Source organism: Bombina bombina, chromosome 6 (assembly GCF_027579735.1).
Source record: "Bombina bombina isolate aBomBom1 chromosome 6, aBomBom1.pri, whole genome shotgun sequence".
Taxonomy (NCBI): domain Eukaryota; kingdom Metazoa; phylum Chordata; class Amphibia; order Anura; family Bombinatoridae; genus Bombina; species Bombina bombina.
In genome coordinates this window covers 73246631-73266394 of record NC_069504.1, presented here as the reverse complement: position 1 = coordinate 73266394, position 19764 = coordinate 73246631, and the positions used below count along the sequence as shown (strand labels likewise).

The 19764-nt window shown below is 38.1% G+C and overlaps 1 protein-coding gene across 1 annotated transcript in view; it reads left to right on the top strand.

Annotated features, from left to right (window-relative positions):
* The first annotated feature begins 1022 nt into the window (after window positions 1–1022).
* Window positions 1023–19764, top strand: part of USP6NL (USP6 N-terminal like) — a 739612-nt gene continuing 720870 nt past the window's right edge. The window contains exon 1 of the mRNA XM_053716462.1: window positions 1023–1216. Coding sequence (XP_053572437.1) covers window positions 1213–1216 — 4 coding nt within the window. The 5' untranslated portion in view covers window positions 1023–1212. The remainder of the gene's footprint in view (window positions 1217–19764) is intronic.

The window sequence follows — 19764 nt, the reverse complement described above, 5'->3', positions numbered from 1 at the left end:
AGAGAAGGAAAAAAATTTGATAATAGAAGTAAATTAGAAAGTTGCTTAAAATTGCATGCTCTATCTGAATCATGAAAGAAAAAATTTGGGTTAAGTGTCCCTTTAAGGGAGTCAAACTTTCTGTGTGTTTTAGGATAGTGATAAATCTTGCCCTTAGTGAAAACAATGACATTCGGGGGCGGAACTACCATTGGTGCACCAGGGCCAAGTGTTTGGGGGCCCATAGCAGGCAGTCTATACGTAGGCATGTGCTTTTTATTAGTGCAGGTCCATCTATCTATTTATACTCAAAATCATTATACAGCAACATGTATATTATTCATATTGCTTAATACTGAGTTACTGTTGGGGGATCCCAACAAAAAATATTTGCACCAGGGCCCTCTGTTGAGTACTGATACTGATTAGATCCCAATACTCATAGAAGTTTCAGCATGACAGGACCTTCATTTCTATATTTATTATTTATATTAAACTTTAAAAAGCCTGGCCTTGTCAATGAAATATGAAGAAAAAAATCTGAGTTTCATGATCATATTACTTTTGTCAGCTTTTTTGCAGACTTTTGAGCCTAAGTGATCACAACGATTTGCACATTTTTAAATGTATTTTATAGTGGTGTTTTACTAAATCAATGTGATCCAGAGCACAGACATCAAGTGGTGTGTCATAAAATGGTGTCGTGACATGACAGCTCTGGTAGAGCAACGAGTTATTCTCGCCCATCCCGTCTCTACAACTCAGTAATGGTGCAGGGGAAGCTGCGGCTAAATTGCTGACATATTTGTTACTATAGGATTACTCGGCAATCTCCCCTGTGTTTTTGACAATAGGATTGGGGGGGGGAGCCCCAGCTATATATAGCAATACCTGGGCTCACTGCTGTGCGTGCTCAGCGTGATGACGTCACAGCCCAGCCATCCTGTCGCTGACCTAGTGCCCCAGTCAGAAGGATTAGGGCGTGGTCAGATGGGGGGCGTGGTCAGATGGGGGGCGTGCATTAGTGACGTCAGGGGCGTGTTCTGCTGCCTCAGAGTGATGCGGAAGTTGGCCCCCGGGCTGGAGCTGGGAGGGAGGACCGGAAGATACAGGGAGTTTGTGGGGATGTCCGGCTGGAGTAGCGAAGTGCCCGGGAGACCGGTATAACAACGGAGCTGAGAGAACAGGGCAGTATCAGAGCGCCAGGGAGCGGAGCTTCCCATTGCTCTAACCATGAGTAAGTAGTGTGTAACAGTGTACTCAGACAACTCTGGTGGGCAGGAGGAGGAGGGGCCTGTCTTACTGCAGGGGGATATGTCAGGAAATATGTATGAAGGGTTAATAACCATGAGGTGGTTAATATGTCAGGAGTTAATATCCTTGTCATAGTGATATTTAAGCTTTTAATATCCTGGTGTATAAAATAAGCTAATATATAGTCTGGCATAAAGTGCTTGTGCCAGAAGTTATAGCCTTGGTGTGTAAACATGTAATAACCCAATGAAAGTGGTATGTAAATGGTTAATTGTCATGTGTAGGTGGTATGTAAGGCGTTAATGAGGGTTTGGAGTCATGGGTAAATAGTCATAAAGTAGTGACTGGTGATTAATGGTTACTTATTGCACTTACATGTTTTATAATAAGTAACTTTTTTATAGATCTGCTGTATTAATATAATTCCCACAGTTAGATGGTGATATTGGGTAATGGCCTCCTGTGATTGAAGTATTGGGGCTTCCTCACTGGAGCTGTAACCAGGGCAACAAACCTTTAAGGTTGGATTAACAGTTTCTGGTGGCCAGACCTAGCCCAGCTGAGGTTATGGCTATATTCATAAAGAGATACAGTGAGATCTGTTAGTTAATAGATGCAGTGTGATCTAATAGCTACAGTGTGATCTGTTAGTTAAATGGAAAGTTATGTTTGGGTCTGTTACAGATCTTAAAAAGAGCTCAGAACAAACTTGATATGAGTTATAGTGATTACTTCCTGGCTCCTTTGTTCCCTTAGTAAAGTTCTCAGAATCACTTCATGTATGGTGTGACAGGGTGATTGATATTCTAGGTAATAGTATGTAACCTGCGATATACATCCTCAGTTTATCTTTGAATCTGTACATGGTGATTTACATGCCTTCATATTTTACACTTGCCATTTCCCTAATTAAATATAATTTATCCCAGGTATTATTGGTTTTGTTCTGCACTTGATGTTTGCAATCAGGTCTAGTTTTTAGCTAAAGCGTATAGAGCTGTATCTGCCTTTATGTTAGAAGCTGTTAGTGTTTAGGTTCAATACAATGACAACAGTCTGACTCTGGGATACAACAAACATTGCTTTAGTTACTGCTTTACACTTCCTATCTAGTGCTGTCAAGATGTAAGATATCTTAAGACTCCAACATATAGGTGCATTTACATTTTAACAATTCCAAGTTTGTGCTTTTCTGTTCTGTTGGTCTCTGTGTATTATGTCCAACATTCTTTAAAATGCTATTTTTTTAGTGTGTTGCTGCTTGACTTAGAACGTTCAGTATCATATCCTGTTTTTCACATGCAGACCTTGTGTCAGGTGTAGTTTTCTGATCCTTTTTTGATTGCTTTGCCCCATACTGATGCTATTAAAAAGCTGCCCTGCTGTGGGCTTTCAGCGATTGGGGTTGGGTTACTCTGTTTTAATAGATGTATGAAATCGAGCTGCTGAAAAGAGCTATATCACACCTACATATAGTCTCATATAATTTGTTTTATGTTTCTGTAAACTTTTTATTGCTTCCTTTTACTAAAGCATGGCTGTTTTAACAATCTATACAATTTAGACTTTTATAAAAAAAACATAGTAGTAAAGTGTTGCCAAAATAAATAAATATGTTTCTGTAAAATTATTTTATCAGAATATCATAGTTCTGCTTGGTTTGGGCTTTCCCAGTATTTTGCGCTTTACCCCCGGAAAGCAATAAATCACAAATCCTAGGCTCTAGAGACGCTTAAAGGGACAGTAAATAATAATTAGATATTCATGATTTAGACAGAGCATACAATTTTAAACAACTTTTAAATTTACTTCTATTATTTAATTTGTTTCCTTCTCTTGTTAACCTTTGCTGAAAGATTTATCTAGGTAAGTTCAGAAACAGCAAAGAACCTTGGTTCTAGCTGCTGATTGTTGGCTATATATATATATACACACTGATTCTTATTGGCTCACTCATGTGTTCAGTTAGAAACCAGCAGTGCATTGCTGCTCCTTCAAAAAATGATACCAAGAGAATAAAACAAATTTGATAATAAAAGTAAACTGGAAAGTTTTTTAAAATTGTACGTTCTACCTAAATCATGAGAGAAAAATTTTGGGTTTCATGAAACTTTAACTCTAAATATTTTAGATCCTAAAATGTATTATTTTTAAGGGACACTAAACCCAGATTTTTTTCTTTAATTACTCAAATAGAGCGTGCAATTTTAAGCAACTTTCTAATTTACTCCTATTATCATTTTTTCTTCATTCTCTTGCTATCTTTATTTAAAAAGCAGGAATGTAAAGCTTAAGAGCTGGCCCATTTTTGGTTGAGAACCTGGGTTACGCTGGCTTATTTGTTTGCTAAATGTAGCCACCAATAAGGAAGCGCTATCCAGGGTGCTGAACCTAAAATGGGCTGGCTCCTAAACTTTAAATTCCTGCAATAGAACGAAGAAAAATCGATAATAGGAGTAAGTTGGAAAGTTGTTTAAAATTGCATGCTCTATCTGAATCATGAAATAAAAAAAAATTGGGTTTAGTGTCCCTTTTAAATGTGTTTATGCTTATAAACCCTTTGTTATTTAAAAAAAAAAAAATAGATACAGACAATGAGAATTACGAAAAATGTGGGTTTCATGTCTGGCGTCTAAAAAAAAAAATGCTTGGCTGACTCCCCATATATTCTATGTTTTAATGCTTCAATTATTATTTTTAACGTTTATTAAAATATGTAAATTTGTTGTGGTGTTTACCAAAACATGTTTAAGCCTGGTTGTACTGTTGATGATCACTAGTTTCTTTCTGTAATTGTATGAATTGATCATTTGGGTATTACGATTAGTCTTGTAGGAGCAAATGACAATACTGCCATTTACTAGCACTATTGCAAGTTTCAGCCTACTGAATCATAATGACATTATTGCAAATGTTTGATATAATTGCAGCTTAATCAAAAGCTTATTGTACTGCACCCCATCATTTAAAGAGCAGAAAATGGCTTTAAATTCTATTAAACATGCAATCTGACCAACATAATTTACTCGTTTCACTTTGGAAATCTGCTTGATTATCTGATCTAACTAAGGGGGGCTTTAAACAGGGCTTTTATGCCAGTCATATCAGAACAAGGATCGGGCTGTTGCTTTGTTTTAGGAGCCAGACACCTATATATGTTGTTAGCGCTCTACAAATACCTGATGATGATGATAAAAAAAAAATATCACTGTACTTCTCTCCAGAGTAGAAAAGAAGCTAGTTCTCTCAATGTTAAAGGGGTATGAAACCAAAATTTTATTCTGAAACAGTTTGGTCATGAGACCCACATTGTTTCTTTTCTGATTCAGACAGAGAATACAATTTAAAAAAACGTTTCCAATTTACTTCTATTATCAAATTTGCTTCATTCTCATGGTATTCTTTGTTGAAGAGAAACTTAGGTAGGTTTATGGAGCACTACATCACAGGAACATTGTGCTGCCATCTCTAAGTGCTCTTGCAAATGCATAACATTCTTGCCAAGCTGCTGCCATATAGTGCTCTAGACATGTTCCCGAGCTTACATACTTGCTTTTCAACAAAAGATACCAAGAGAACAAAGAACATTTGTTAATAGAAGTAAATTAGAAAGTTTAAAATTGCACAGTGAATCATGAAAGAAACATTTTGGATTTTCATGTCCCTTTAACTTTTATCTTGAACCGTTTGTGACTTAGGATTTGAACCTTCAGCATCCCCTCCTGTGGTGCTCTGTCTTTAAAATTTCACCTTGAACTCACCCAAGTGCTCCATAGAAAAACATGAAGCCGACCAGTCCAACTTACTGTCCAGTGTAATTATTTTTATTATTTCCTTTGCACTGTTTCTCTTAATAGCATTAAAGGGACAATAAAGTCATAATAAGACATTTATGATTTTGACACAGCATACAGTTTTAAGCAACTTTCAAATTTACTTCCATTATTTAATTTGCTACCTTCTCTTGTTATCCTTTGCTTATTGGCTCACCCATGTGTTCAGTTAGAAATCAGTAGTGCATTTCGGCTGCTTCAACAAATGATACCAAGAGAATGAAACAAATTAGATAATAGAAGTAAACTGGAAAGTTGTTTAAAATTGTATTCTCTACCTAAATCATGAGACCATTTTTTGGGGTTTCATGTCCCTTTAATTTGTCTTTAAAATATATTAACATAGTTTACGATTTAAATGTTTCTCTTGCCTTAAAGGGACAGTACACTGTAAAATTGTTTTTATATGAATGTATTTTTAATGACTTGTTATACCAGCTGCAGAGCATAACATTTATGAGAAATTGAATTTTTCGGGTTTATTTTTGTATATGAAGTAGCTGGTTTTGTTCTATTAACAGCCTATTGCAAAGGGTTGAGCTTCAGGTTATATCAGATCTCATTATGCTATCACTTTTATCTACACACACTTGCTTCCTTATCTTATATTTCTCTAGAAAACCAAAGCTCAATACTTAGAGAGAATAATGGAAATTTATAATTTTATTACTTAACTATCCTGCCCCCACTGAGAGTGTAATCTCTTCTGCTGGCTGTGTTTACTTAGGCTATTCAATAAAATATACTCCAGTATAGAAACTTTCAGTATAGGTTGGGATACCACAGGCTAAATCAGCTATTTTATTTCAAATGCCAAAATAGGGGTAAAGGAGCTACTGGTAAACAATTTAAAACACTCCAGCAGGTAAAATGAATCATTGGGAACAATTTAAAGGGGAGAACATTTTTGGGTGAACTGTCCCAATAAAGGACCAGTCAACACATTAGATTTGCATAATCAACAAATGCAAGATAACAAGACAATGCAATAGCACTTAGTCTGAACTTCAAATGAGTAGTAGATTTTTTTTTTTCTGACAATTTTAAAAGTTATGTTTATTTCCACTCCCACTGTACCATGTGACAGCCATCAGCCAATCACAAATGCATACTGTACCATGTGACAAGCCATCAGCCAATCACAAATGCATACACGTTTATTCTGTGAAGTCTTGCACATAGGAGCTGGTGACTCATAAAGTTTAACTATAAAAAGACTGTGCACATTTTGTTAATGGAAGTAAATTGGAAAGTTGTTTTAAAATTGCATGCTCTATCTGAATAATGAAAGTTTAATTTTGACTTGAGTGTCCCTTTAAAGGGATATGAAACTCCAATTTTTTCTTACATGTGATTTTAATACAACTTTCTAATTTTACTTCCATTGTCAATTTTCTTTGTTCCTTTGGTATCTTTTGTTGAAAAGCAGGGACTTATGCTTAGGAGCCAGCCCATTTCTGGAGCACTATTTAGCATCAATTTTGCAAGAATGTTACCCATTTGCAAAAGCACTAGAGGGCAGCACTACTTCCTGCCATGTGCTCCAGATGCCTACCTAGGTATCTCTTCAACAAAGAATATCATGGGAACAAGCAAATTTGATAATAGAAATAAATTGGAAACTTTTTTTTTAAAATGTTATATACTCTGTCTGAATCACAAAAGGAAAATGTTTGGGTTTCATATCCTTTTAACAACTGTAGGAGACGCACAACCTTTGTTACAGTTCTATCATAAGCATGCGGTTGTCTTCGATTACGCTGCGTCAGAAATGCACTTTATTTTGTTCTGTGCTTGCTGTACGTGCATTGTGAAATAGTATGTTTGGATCTGCATAATGTTTTCCTGTAATATCCCTCTCTTTCAGGGCTGGGGGATGGTTGTTGGTGGTCCAAAGTTTTGCAGTATAATAAAGGTATAACTCTCCTACTCCATACTGCACGCATTTCACTAAACATTTTTGTGTGTTGTGGTGTGTTTTGTTTTTACATCACTCACTATTACAAAAAAAACAGACTCGTTCTACATAGTGAATGTCCCTTGTGCGTTGTTGGTTTGTTTATTGTTTAAAAAGCATGAGAAGAGGGTTTGCATTGAGCTCTGAGTGGGGAGATTGACATCTTGAGCACAAGAGAGTTTTTGTGTCCAGTTGGAAAGAACATCATTTTGATGCTGCTTCTAAACAATAAGATTGCTGTACGCCACTTAAATGTGAAAATACCCATTATTTTCATCTGCATCCTTTTGTGTAATTATCAATATTTGTGGTTCATTTTCTTTTCCATTGTGATGATTGCATGGGCCAGTGTAGAGATGGTATGGATTCTGCAAGTATTAATGTGTTTGATGTGTTTGAAGTATAACACTGACCTCTGTTTGCATGGCTGACAATGCCAACATATAACACCAGAAGTTTCATTTTGCATGTATGAAGAAATTTCACATTACCGAGTGTCGTCTTCTTATTGGATATTTTTCATTAGCTCTATCCTTTCCATTTCTCGTGGGACCTGCTGGATACAGTGTTGTAGTCCTCTGCAAAGTTTACATTGTCTATAAATAAAATGCAACTGATATAATATTTTTAGAATTGATTGCAACACCACGATGACTATTTGGTTTGGTTTCTTTTTCATTTTATTAAAAACATTTTTCTCATGTACAGCTGAAGAAGCTCGTGAGAACAGCATAAGAGTAATTATAGCTGCCAGATTTATTGATTGGTTCCAATGCATCACTAAGCTACAATGGGATTTATCTACTTTAATATAAATATATATATATATATATTTTTTTTTTTCATTTTATAGGTATATAGACATTGCAGTAAATGTATACAAAATAAATATATTTAAATCTGTGTTGCTAAAACTATTATTTTGCAGATCCTGGACACGGCCTTTTTTTTTTTTTTTTTTTTAAATAAGTTTTTATTTGAGGAAAAAAAAACAAAAAAAAACACAAGATACAAAGATACCATACATATGTGACATTTTCAAGAATACAGACAAAGGGTAATAGTGATAACAACACATGCGGAGTCAAGAGTATCATTGTAAACCCTATTCCAATGTAGCATGGCATTTCAGTTAACTTTTTCCTCGTTTTTATATTAATAATGATCATTACAATAACAGTAAAGGTAAGTGGGGATATATGCTCTCATAGGGTAGTCTCAGATAGTACAGTAGGGTAATGAGTGAAGGAACAGAAACGCAAAAGAGAGGAGGCACTAAAAGAGGATAAATAAAGAAATGTATGAATAGATAAGTAGGATATTGAGTCAGAGAGGAAGGTGCTGAATAGGAGTATATAGTGCTGGACACGGCCTTTTAAAAGTTTCTTTAATGTTGTTTATCTTTTATTCCTTTTCTGTGGCCAATTCGTAACTGATCTGAAAGTGCACCTGTGTGTATTGACCAATCTCTGTATAGCATGTAGGAGGGTTAGTTCTCTGAATTCAATGCACTCCAGCCTCTCTGGTGGAAGTGGAATAACTAAAATTTCAGAGTTAAATCACAGGAAAAGAAACACAAAATAAAATAATAAAAGTGCATTGCATTTTCTTTTAATTATGCCAAGTTAAACATTTTGGGACATATTACAAGTGGCGCACTAACATTTATGCGTGAGCGAAAAGGGCTTTATAGCATCTTTTTGTGCGTCCGGTGTTTTGCGCTCATATTACAAGTTGAAAGTAATTGAATTGCTTGAGCGCAATTGAAGTTAAGGCTCGTCAGGATAGCGCATCCTCAGAGCTCAGGTTAACTGTTTCTTAAAAAACACAACAAAAAGGCATTACAAAGTACAGTTGCACTCATAATAACACTATGTAATAATTATTTATTAAAATATTACAATAAAAAATTATAAGGGCTCGAAGATATGAGGTCTCGGGTGTTAGGGTAAAAAGGCAGGCAAAAGGCATTAAAAAAAATAAATTATATATATATTTTTTGTGTGTGTACATATGTATTTACAGAAATAGACATATAAGCACATAAATACATATGTATATGTGCATTGGAGCCATTTGCAGTTAAATAGATGAAAACTTGTAAAAGCATATTTAATGCAATATTCATATTTAATAAAGTGTTATACTCTGTATTTACTGTAAATATTTCACATTCCGATGCTCTTCACATAAGGGAATATGTTCTTAGTATTTTGAAATCTCTCTCTCTCTGTATTCTATACTTGTATACAATCCTGTATGTGTATATATAATTAATATGTATATGGGTATATATAGGTATTTATATTTATATTTTTATGTCAGGTTAACGCACTTGAGAATATGAGATCGGGTTTGCGCGTGAGTAGGGTTTTAGGTCCCCCCCCCCTCACTTTTTTTTTTGTTCTAGTGACTTCTATAGGGGAATAGGATAACGTGCGCAATATTCAAAGTTCTGTTTTTACTTTCAACTTGTAATACGATTACGAGCGCTACACAATGTGTGCAAAGCCTTACTTCTACACTTATACCAGAGTTGGCGCGGGAGAATTTAATACCGCTCCACTTTTAATCTGGGAAATTAAATGTTGAATTTAATGTCCTTTTTAAAGATATATTCTAATGCAACAATGGCATGTTCTAATAGAGGGTTTGACAAACTCAGGTACCAGGGATATATATATTATGTACGTACATTTTTGCCAAAAGCTGCAGACTCCTAGATTTTGAACAAAATTGTCGAGCACTGCTCTAATGTGTAAGTTTTGTATTATTGGCCCTAGATAACGGTTTCCGTCAGGGGTTAATAATACAAAAATACATTGCTGTTAAAATGTGCAATTTTTTACTTTTAATTTAAGAAAATCAGGCAAAATAATACATTTGTTTTTATTTAGTTTAAAATCTGTATCTTTTGTCCCATATACAGTGGAAACGTTGTACGATGTGAGTTCTCACCTGAGACAATGCGAGTGCTCATATTAGTTCAACCACTATTTGAAGTTAACAAACAAACCCCATAGGCTCTCCTTGGTGTTCAACTGGGATGTTTGGGGATTTCCAGCCATATTTAAAGAAAGCCAGTTAGATTGATGCAATGTTTTACTATTGAATGGGCATAAGTATTCAGAGGTACTAGCCTATTTGCAAATGTGCCTGTCCGCTTCTAAATTATAGCTGATATAGCAGCATAAATAGATATATACACGTGCACACACTCTTAAAGCTTTTATCTTGTGTTAGAGTTAAAAAGACAATAAATAGATATATACACGTGCACACACTCTTAAAGCTCTTATCTTGTGTTAGAGTTAAAAAGACAAAACAGAAATTAAAATAAAAACAACTTTTTACCAGATATGAAGAACCTTACAGAGGCTGAAAACACAATGGGTTGTTACTGCTTTATGAACCCTAATATCAATACAATGGGGAAATGGTGCTTAAAGGGACAGTCTACTCCAGAATTTGTATTGTTTAAAAAGATAATCCCTTTATTACCCATTCCCCAGTTTTGCATAACCAACACAGTTGTATTAATACACTTTATACCTCTGTGATCACCTTGTATCTAAGCCTCTGTAGACTGCCTCCTTATTTCAGTTCATTTGGCAGACTGGCATTTTATCCCCCTCATAAGTAACTCCACGGGTGTGAACACATTGTTATCTCTAACTTTGAAAAACTGCCAAATGCGTTCAGATAAGAGGCGGCCTTCAAGGGCTTAGAAATTAGTTAATGAGCCTACCTAGGTTTAGCTTTCAACTAAGAATACCAAAGGAACAAAGCAAATTTGATGATAAAAGTAAATTGGAAAGTTGTTTAACATTACATGCCCTATCAGAATCATTAAAGTTTTAAATTTTGACTAATCTGTCCCTTTAAACATGTTCAGAGTATTTTTTTTTCTTTCAAACATCATAATAAAAAATCAACATAAATTACATACATTTTACACAGTACAATTGACGTTTTCTATCTATTTTCAGCTTATTGGTTGAACTATAATGTTCAATGAAAGATGTTGGTGATTTAGCATCTAAATTCCTCTTGGAAAGTGTTTGCTTTGCCAATATACCATTTAGCAGTGGTTACAATTGCTGAGCTTAGACCAGAAACAGAATGTAATCTCTTCAGGAGTTGCTGTTGGTCCCATGTTTGTTTATCTGACCAATCAACTTCCTCCCTTCCGGTGGGCCTGATTTAGTTGTATGGTGGTGAGTGACATGAGGATCTTGCTCTGCAAATTTCTTCTGGGAAAATCTACAATATACAATGTTCACAAATTGACAGTTAATTTTACCTTCATGCCATATGGTAAAAAAATGTTAAAATGTGCACTTGCTGAATCATCAAAGGATATTGGGAACCTGCTATAAGGTTTGACTTTTTTCTTTAATGATTCAAATAGAATCTTTATTTGAAAAGCAGGTATTTAAGCTTAGAAGCTGGCCCATTTTTTTGTTCTGCACCTGGGTAGCGCTTGCTGATTGGTGTAGCCACCAATCAGCAAGGACTAACCAGGGTGCTGAACCAAAAATGGGTTTTAAAATTGCATGCTCTATCTGAATCACGAAAGAAAAAATTTGGGTTTTATATCCCTTTAAGTACCACTCTGTAAAATATTTTCTAATAAAATGTTTTCAAAAGCATTTAAACTGGCATATTGTTAGCAAAGCTTGTGATGTGTTTCGTGAATACTGCATAGCATTGTGTTTATTTTTTGTAACTACACTTATATTGCCTCATATAATATGGTATGCAGATTGTCGCTTATTACACTGTACATTAAAACAAGTCCAAGCCTTGAATGGTTAAATTAGTAGGGTGTCTTTCATTACATGTGAGATTATGCAGCATTAAGGTTTTCTACTGATTTACTGTGTACTCCATTGAGGTGTGCATTGTATGAAGAGAGGAAAAGGCTCTGAAAAAAATTAGAAACATTGTGGAAATCCCCCCCAAAGCTGCCCCCCCACCAGAAAAAATAAAAAGAATGTTCTTTTACAGTAATAAATAGTATGTTTATAACCTGGTGTTCATATATTTAAACCTCCAATATTATTCAGTTTCTCAAATCATTGCAATTCCTGTGCCCTGACAACAAGCAAATCCTGGAATACAATTTAAATACTAATAAAATACTGAGGATGCAATTCTAAAATAAATATACATTTCTGTCTCTAGGGGGTGCTGCATGCAAAATGTTTGTTAACTTCACTTATGGACTTCATCTTGTTGGTATAGTTTATAGAGTTGTTTCTGTTCTCTCACTTAGGCCTCAATTGAAATGTTATTTTAAATTTTTAAAATTTAAACCTTATTTTAACTACATTAGTTTATCTTCATAACCGTTATCTAAATGATGATTTGATTTCTACTATTGTAAAATGGTGAGACCAACATAATGGTGAGACCAACATCCAACGTTAGAAAAAATTGCACTGTGAAAATGTTTCCAGAGAAAAAAATAAGAATTTGAGAATACAGGTGGCCCTCGTTTTACAACGGTTCAATTTACACTGTTTCAGAATAACAACCTTTTTTTCCAGTCATGTGACTGCTGTTGAAAAGCATTGAGAAGCAGTGCATTTATTTAAATAGCCAGTAGGTGGAGCTGTCTGCTTGTGTTGCAGCAAAGCCAAGCAAGCTGAAATTAATCAGTTTAACCAGACCTGAGCTATCGAGCAGATTTCAAAGGAATAAGATCTTCCTGTCTATAACTCAGTCCAGATTGGAATGCATAGAAAGAACTGTTTGCAGAAAAATGCAAGTGAATTCTGTGTTGTGTGATTATTTTATTAGATTTATAATGCTGTCTAGCATTTAAAGTCTTCATTTCAAAGCTTTAAAATTAATATAAGGTGTTGCTTATGACAATTTTGAGAGGGGCTTGGAACCTATCTTCCTCACTTCCCATTGACTTACAATATAAACTGGGTTTCGATTTACAACCATTCCTTCTGGAACCTAACCCCAGCGTAAACTGAGGGTTACCTGTATTGTCAAAAGAAATATGCATTTCCTAATGCTACCAGCATAACACAACACATCCTTGCATGCAAGAGGTGTCGTAAAGACGTTAGAAAAGACTTCATGGAATTAAATGAGGGCCATAGCAATGAAAGTGTAAGTAGCTTTTCCCTCCAATGTTCCCACTCCAGAAACACATTTTCTCTTAAGTGTGTTCAGTCCACGGGTCATCCATTACTTATGGGATATATTCTCCTTCCCAACAGGAAGTTGCAAGAGGATCACCCAAGCAGAGCTGCTACATAGCTCCACCCCTCACATGTCATATCCAGTCATTATCTTGCAAGTCTCAACAAAGGAGGTTGTGAGGAGACAGGAGTAACATTCTTCAATCAAAAGTTTATTATTTTAAAATAGCACCGGAGTGTGCTGTTTGTTCTCTCAGTCAGTATTTAGAAGAAGAATCTGCCTGCGTTTTTTCTATGATCTTAGCAGACGTAACTAAGATCCACTGGCTGTTCTCGCACATTCTGAGGAGTGGGGTAACTTCAGAGAAGGGAATTAGCATGCGGTGTCCCCCGCAAATGAGGTATGTGCAGTAAAATATTTTCTAGGAATGGAATTGACTATGAAAACACTGCTGTTACCCATATGACGTAAGTACAGCCTTTAATGCAGTAGTAGCGACTGGTATCAGGCTGATAAATGTATGCGCAGTTGAGTTATTTTCTAGGGACTAGAATTTAACTTTAAATACTGTTAGTACTGAAATAAATGTATGAGCCTTAACTGCAGTAGAAGCGACTGGTAGCAGGCTTAGTGATAACTTTGCATAACACTGGAAAGTTGTTTTTTAAAACGTTTACTGGCATGTTATTCGTTTTGTGAGGTACTTGGTGATAAATCTTTTTGGGCATGATTTTTTTCCACATGGCTAACGTATGCATAGACACCGTTATATCAGGTCTCCCACTGTTGTGATATGAGTGGGAGGGACCTTTTTTTAGTGCCTTGTTGCGCAGTTAAAATTCTAGCACAGTCTTCCTGCTTCTTCCTCTTTGATCCAGGACGTCTCCAGAGAGCTCAGGGGTCTTCAAAATTCATTTTTGAGGGAGGTAATCAGTCACAGCAGACCTGTGAGAAAATCTTAAATTGATTATCCGTTTTGGGTATTGAGGGGTTAATCATCCTTTTGCTAATGGGTGCAATCCTCTGCTAATTTCATACATTTACTGTTTAAAATTGGTTGCTATAACCGTATTAGTTCATTGTTATTTCAACTGTGACAGTTTTTTGTTTTTTTTTTTGTGTTTTTAAAAGCGCTGCAGAGTTTTTTATTTTGCTTGTAAACTTTATTGAAAGAAATTTCCAAGCTTGATAGCTTCATTGCTAGTCTGTTTAAACATGTCTGACACAGATGAATCTGCTTGCTCATTATGTTTAAAGGCCAATGTGGAGCCCAATAGAAATGTGTACCAATTGTATTGATGTTACTTTAAATAAAAGTCTGTCTTTACCGGTAAAGAAATTATCACCAGACAACGAGGGGGAAGTTATGCTGCCTAACTCTCCTCACGTGTCAGTACCTTCGCCTCCCGCTCAGGAGGTGCGTGAGATTGTGGCGCCAAGCACATCAAGGCACTTACAAATCACTTTACAAGATATGGCTAATGTTATGAAAGAAGTATTATCTAATTTGCCTGAGTTAAGAGGCAAGCGCAATAGCTCTGGGTTAAGGACAGAGCGCGCTGATGATATGAGGGCCATGTCTGACACTGCGTCACAATTTGCAGAACATGAGGACGGAGAGCTTCATTCTGTGGGTGACTGATCTAATCCAGGGAGACCGGATTCAGAAATATCAAATTTTAAATTTAAGCTTGAGAACCTCCGTGTATTACTAGGGGAAGTATTAGCGGCTCTGAATGATTGCGACACGGTTGCAATCCCAGAGAAATTATGTAGGCTGGATAAATACTATGCGGTACCGGTGTGTACTGACGTTTTTCCTATACCTAAAAGGCTTACAGAGATTATTAACAAGGAGTGGGATAAACCCGGTGTGCCTTTTTCCCCTCCTCCGATATTTAGAAAAATTTTCCCAATAGACGCCACCACACGAGACTTATGGCAGACGGTCCCTAAGGTGGAGGGAGCAGTTTCTACTTTAGCCAAGCGTACCACTATTCCGGTGGAGGATAGTTGTGCTTTCTCAGATCCAATGGATAAAAAATTAGAAGGTTACCTTAAGAAAATGTTTGTTCAACAAGGTTTTATATTACAGCCCCTTGCATGCATTGCGCCCGTCACTGCTGCAGCGGCTTTCTGGTTTGAGTCTCTGGAAGAGGCTATTCGCACAGCACCATTGGATGAGACTTTGAACAAGCTTAAAGCCCTTAAGCTAGCTAATGCATTTGTTTCGGATGCCGTTGTGCATTTAACCAAACTAACGGCTAAGAACTCCGGATTCGCCATTCAGGCGCGCAGAGCGCTATGGCTTAAATCCTGGTCAGCAGATGTAACTTCTAAATCTAAATTGCTTAATATTCCTATCAAAGGGCAAACCTTATTCGGGCCCGGCTTGAAGGAGATTATTGCTGACATTACTGCAGGTAAGGGTCACACCCTTCCTCAGGACAGGGCCAAATCAACGGCCAAACAGTCTAGTTTTCGTGCCTTTCGTAATTTCAAGGCAGGAGCAGCATCAACTTTCTCCGCTCCAAAACAGGAAGGAACTGCTGCTCGTTACAGACAGGGTTGGAAAAGCAACCAGTCCTGGAACAAGGGCAAGCAGGCCAGAAAGCCTACTTCTGCCCCTAAGACAGCATGAAGAGAGGGCCCCCTATCCGGAAACGGATCTAGTGGGGGGCAGACTTTCTCTCTTCGCCCAGGCTTGGGCAAGAGATGTCCAGGATCCCTGGGCGTTGGAGATTATATCTTAGGGATACCTTCTGGACTTCAAAGCTTCTCCACAAGGGAGATTTCATCTTTCAAGGTTATCAGCAAACCAAATAAAGAAAGAGGCTTTTCTTCACTGTGTACAAGACCTCCTAGTAATGGGGGTGATCCACCCAGTTCCGCGGACGGAACAAGGGCAAGGATTTTACTCAAATCTGTTTGTGGTTCCCAAGAAAGAGGGAACCTTCAGACCAATCTTGGACCTAAAAATCTTAAACAAATTCCTAAGAGTTCCATCATTCAAAATGGAGACTATTCGAACCATCCTACCCATGATCCAAGAGGGTCAGTATATGACCACAGTGGACTTAAAGGATGCCTACCTTCACATACCGATTCACAAAGATCATTATTGGTTTACCTTTCTAGACAGGCATTACCAGTTTGTAGCTCTTCCCTTCGGGTTAGCTACGGCCCCGAGAATTTTTACAAAGGTTCTGGGCTCGCTTCTGGCGGTACTAAGACCGCGAGGCATAGCGGTGGCTCCGTACTTAGACGACATTCTGATACAAGCGTCAAGTTTTCAAAATGCAAAGTCTCATACAGAGATAGTTCTAGCATTTCTGAGGTCGCATGGGTGGAAAGTGAACATGGAAAAGAGTTCTCTGTTACCACTCACAAGGGTTCCCTTTCTAGGGACTCTTATAGATTCTGTAGAGATGAAGATTTACCTGACGGAGTCCAGGTTATCAAAAATCCTAAATGCTTGCCATGTCATTCATTCCATTCCAAGCCCATCAGTAGCTCAGTGCATGGAAGTAATCGGCTTAATGGTCGCGGCAATGGACATAGTGCCATTTGCGAGCCTGCATCTCAGACCGCTGCAATTATGCATGCTGAGTCAGTGGAATGGGGATTACTCAGATCTGTCCCCTTTACTAAATCTGGACCAGGAGACCAGAGATTCTCTTCTCTGGTGGTTGTCTCGGATTCATCTGTCCAAGGGAATGGCTTTTCGCAGACCAGATTGGACGATTGTAACAACAGATGCCAGCCTTCTAGGCTGGGGCGCAGTCTGGAATTCCCTGAAGGCTCAGGGATCATGGACTCAGGAGGAGAAACTCCTTCCAATAAACATTCTGGAATTAAGAGCGATATTCAATGCTCTTCTAGCTTGGCCTCAGTTAGCAACACTGAGGTTCATCAGATTTCAGTCGGACAACATCACGACTGTGGCTTACATCGATCATCAAGGGGGAACCAGGAGTTCCGTAGCGATGTTAGAAGTCTCAAAGATAATTCGCTGGGCAGAGTCTCACTCTTGCCATCTGTCAGCGATCTACATCCCAGGCGTGGAGAACTGGGAGGCGGACTTTCTAAGCCGCCAGACCTTTCACCCGGGGGAGTGGGAACTTCACCCGGAGGTATTTGCTCAACTGATTCTTCGTTGGGGCGAACCGGAACTGGATCTCATGGCTTCTCGCCAGAACGCCAAGCTTCCTTGTTACGGATCCAGATCCAGGGACCCGGGAGCGGTGCTGGTAGATGCACTAGCAGCCCCTTGGGTTTTCAACATGGCTTATGTGTTCCCACCATTTCCGTTGCTGCCTCGTCTGATTGCCAGGATCAAACAGGAGAGAGCATCGGTGATTCTGATAGCGCCTGCGTGGCCACGCAGGACCTGGTATGCAGACCTAGTGGACATGTCGTCCTGTCCACCATGGTCTCTGCCTCTGAGGCAGGACCTTCTACTTCAGGGTCCTTTCAACCATCCAAGCCTAATTTCTCTGAGGCTGACTGCATGGAGATTGAACGCTTCATTCTATCAAAGCGTGGTTTCTCGGAGTCGGTTATTGATACATTGATGCAGGCTCGGAAACCGGTTACCAGAAAAATTTACCATAAGATATGGCGTAGATATTTACATTGGTGTGAATCCAAGAGTTACTCATGGAGTAAGGTTAGGATTCCTAGGATATTGTCTTTTCTACAAGAGGGTTTAGAAAAGGGTTTATCCGCTAGTTCGTTAAAGGGACAGATTTCTGCTCTGTCCTTTTTCACAAACGTCTGGCAGAGAACCCAGACGTCCAGGCTTTTTGTCAGGCTTTGGCTAGGATTAAGCCTGTGTTTAAAACTGTTGCTCCCCCGTGGAGCTTAAACTTGGTTCTTAAAGTTCTTCAGGGTGTTCCGTTTGAACCCCTTCATTCCATTGACATTAACCTTTTATCTTGGAAAGTTCTGTTTTTGATGGCTATTTCCTCGGCTCGGAGAGTCTCTGAGTTATCTGCCTTACATTGTGACTCTCCTTATCTGATTTTTCATTCAGACAAGGTAGTTTTGCGTACTAAACCTGGGTTTTTACCTAAGGTTGTTTCTACTAGGAATATCAATCAGGAGATTGTTGTTCCATCATTATGTCCTAACCCTTCTTCAAAGAAGGAACGTCTTTTGCATAATCTGGACGTAGTCCGTGCCCTGAAGTTCTACTTACAGGCAACTAAGGATTTTCGGCAAACTTCTTCTCTGTTTGTCGTTTATTCTGGACAGAGGAGAGGTCAAAAGGTTTCGGCCACCTCTCTCTCTTTTTGGCTTCGTAGCGTAATACGTTTAGCCTATGAGACTGCTGGACAGCAGCCCCCTGAAAGAATTACAGCTCATTCCACTAGAGCTGTAGCTTCCACCTGGGCCTTTAAGAATGAGGCCTCTGTTGAACAGATTTGCAAGGCTGCAACTTGGTCTTCACTTCATACCTTTTCAAAATTTTACAAATTTGACACTTTTGCTTCTTCTGAGGCTGTTTTGGGGAGAGGTTCTACAGGCAGTGGTTCCTTCTTTTTAATGTCCCTCCCATCATCCGTGTACTTTAGCTTTGGTATTGGTATCCCATAAGTAATGGATGACCCGTGGACTGAACACACTTAACAAGAGAAAACATAATTTATGCTTACCTGATAAATTTATTTCTCTTATAGTGTGTTCAGTCCACGGCCCGCCCTGTCTTTTTTTGAGGCAGTTCTAAATTTTAATTAAAACTCCAGTCACCACTGCACCCTATAGTTTCTCCTTTCTCGTCTTGTTTCGGTCGAATGACTGGATATGACATGTGAGGGGTGGAGCTATGTAGCAGCTCTGCTTGGGTGATCCTCTTGCAACTTCCTGTTGGGAAGGAGAATATATCCCATAAGTAATGGATTACCCGTGGACTGAACACACTACAAGAGAAGTAAATTTATCAGGTAAGCATAAATTATGTTTTTTCTCCTCCTTCTGTAACGGCTGCATCATCACAAAGGGCTTCTCCCCAGCAGCATCTTCAAGTAAGCAAGTGTTGTAAACAACTGCCTCAAAAAAAAACTATCTTTATGTATAGATAGGAAAAATCTGATCAAGCTCTTGCAAGAGCAATATATTCTACTGTGACCGGTCGCCTAATCAGGTCCTTCTTATAAGGAAGCATAGTTCAATTCTTCCCTATGAGAGAACTATCTACAAGAGATCTATTCTCTTGTGCTGGTATAGGAAGCCCTCCTGGCTGTCAGCTTGACAGCACAGTGGGGGGGGGGGTTGTTCCCATCCTGTTTTTTAAACTTCCTTCTCATGAAATAGGCACTTTAATAAAAAATAACTAAGGGAACCTCCTAAACATCCCTAAAGCTCTGCTCTTGACCTCCTCCTCTCTTGTTACCTCCTCACATTCCCGTCTACAGGACTTCTCCAGACTGGCTCCCATCTTGTGGAACTCTCTGCCTCACTCCACAAGACTCTCCCCTAGTTTTGGAAGTTTCATGCGCTCACTAAAAACACTACTGTTCAGGGATGTATACAACCTACACTAACCATTCCTAACCCCAGTTCCTCTCCTCCATTACT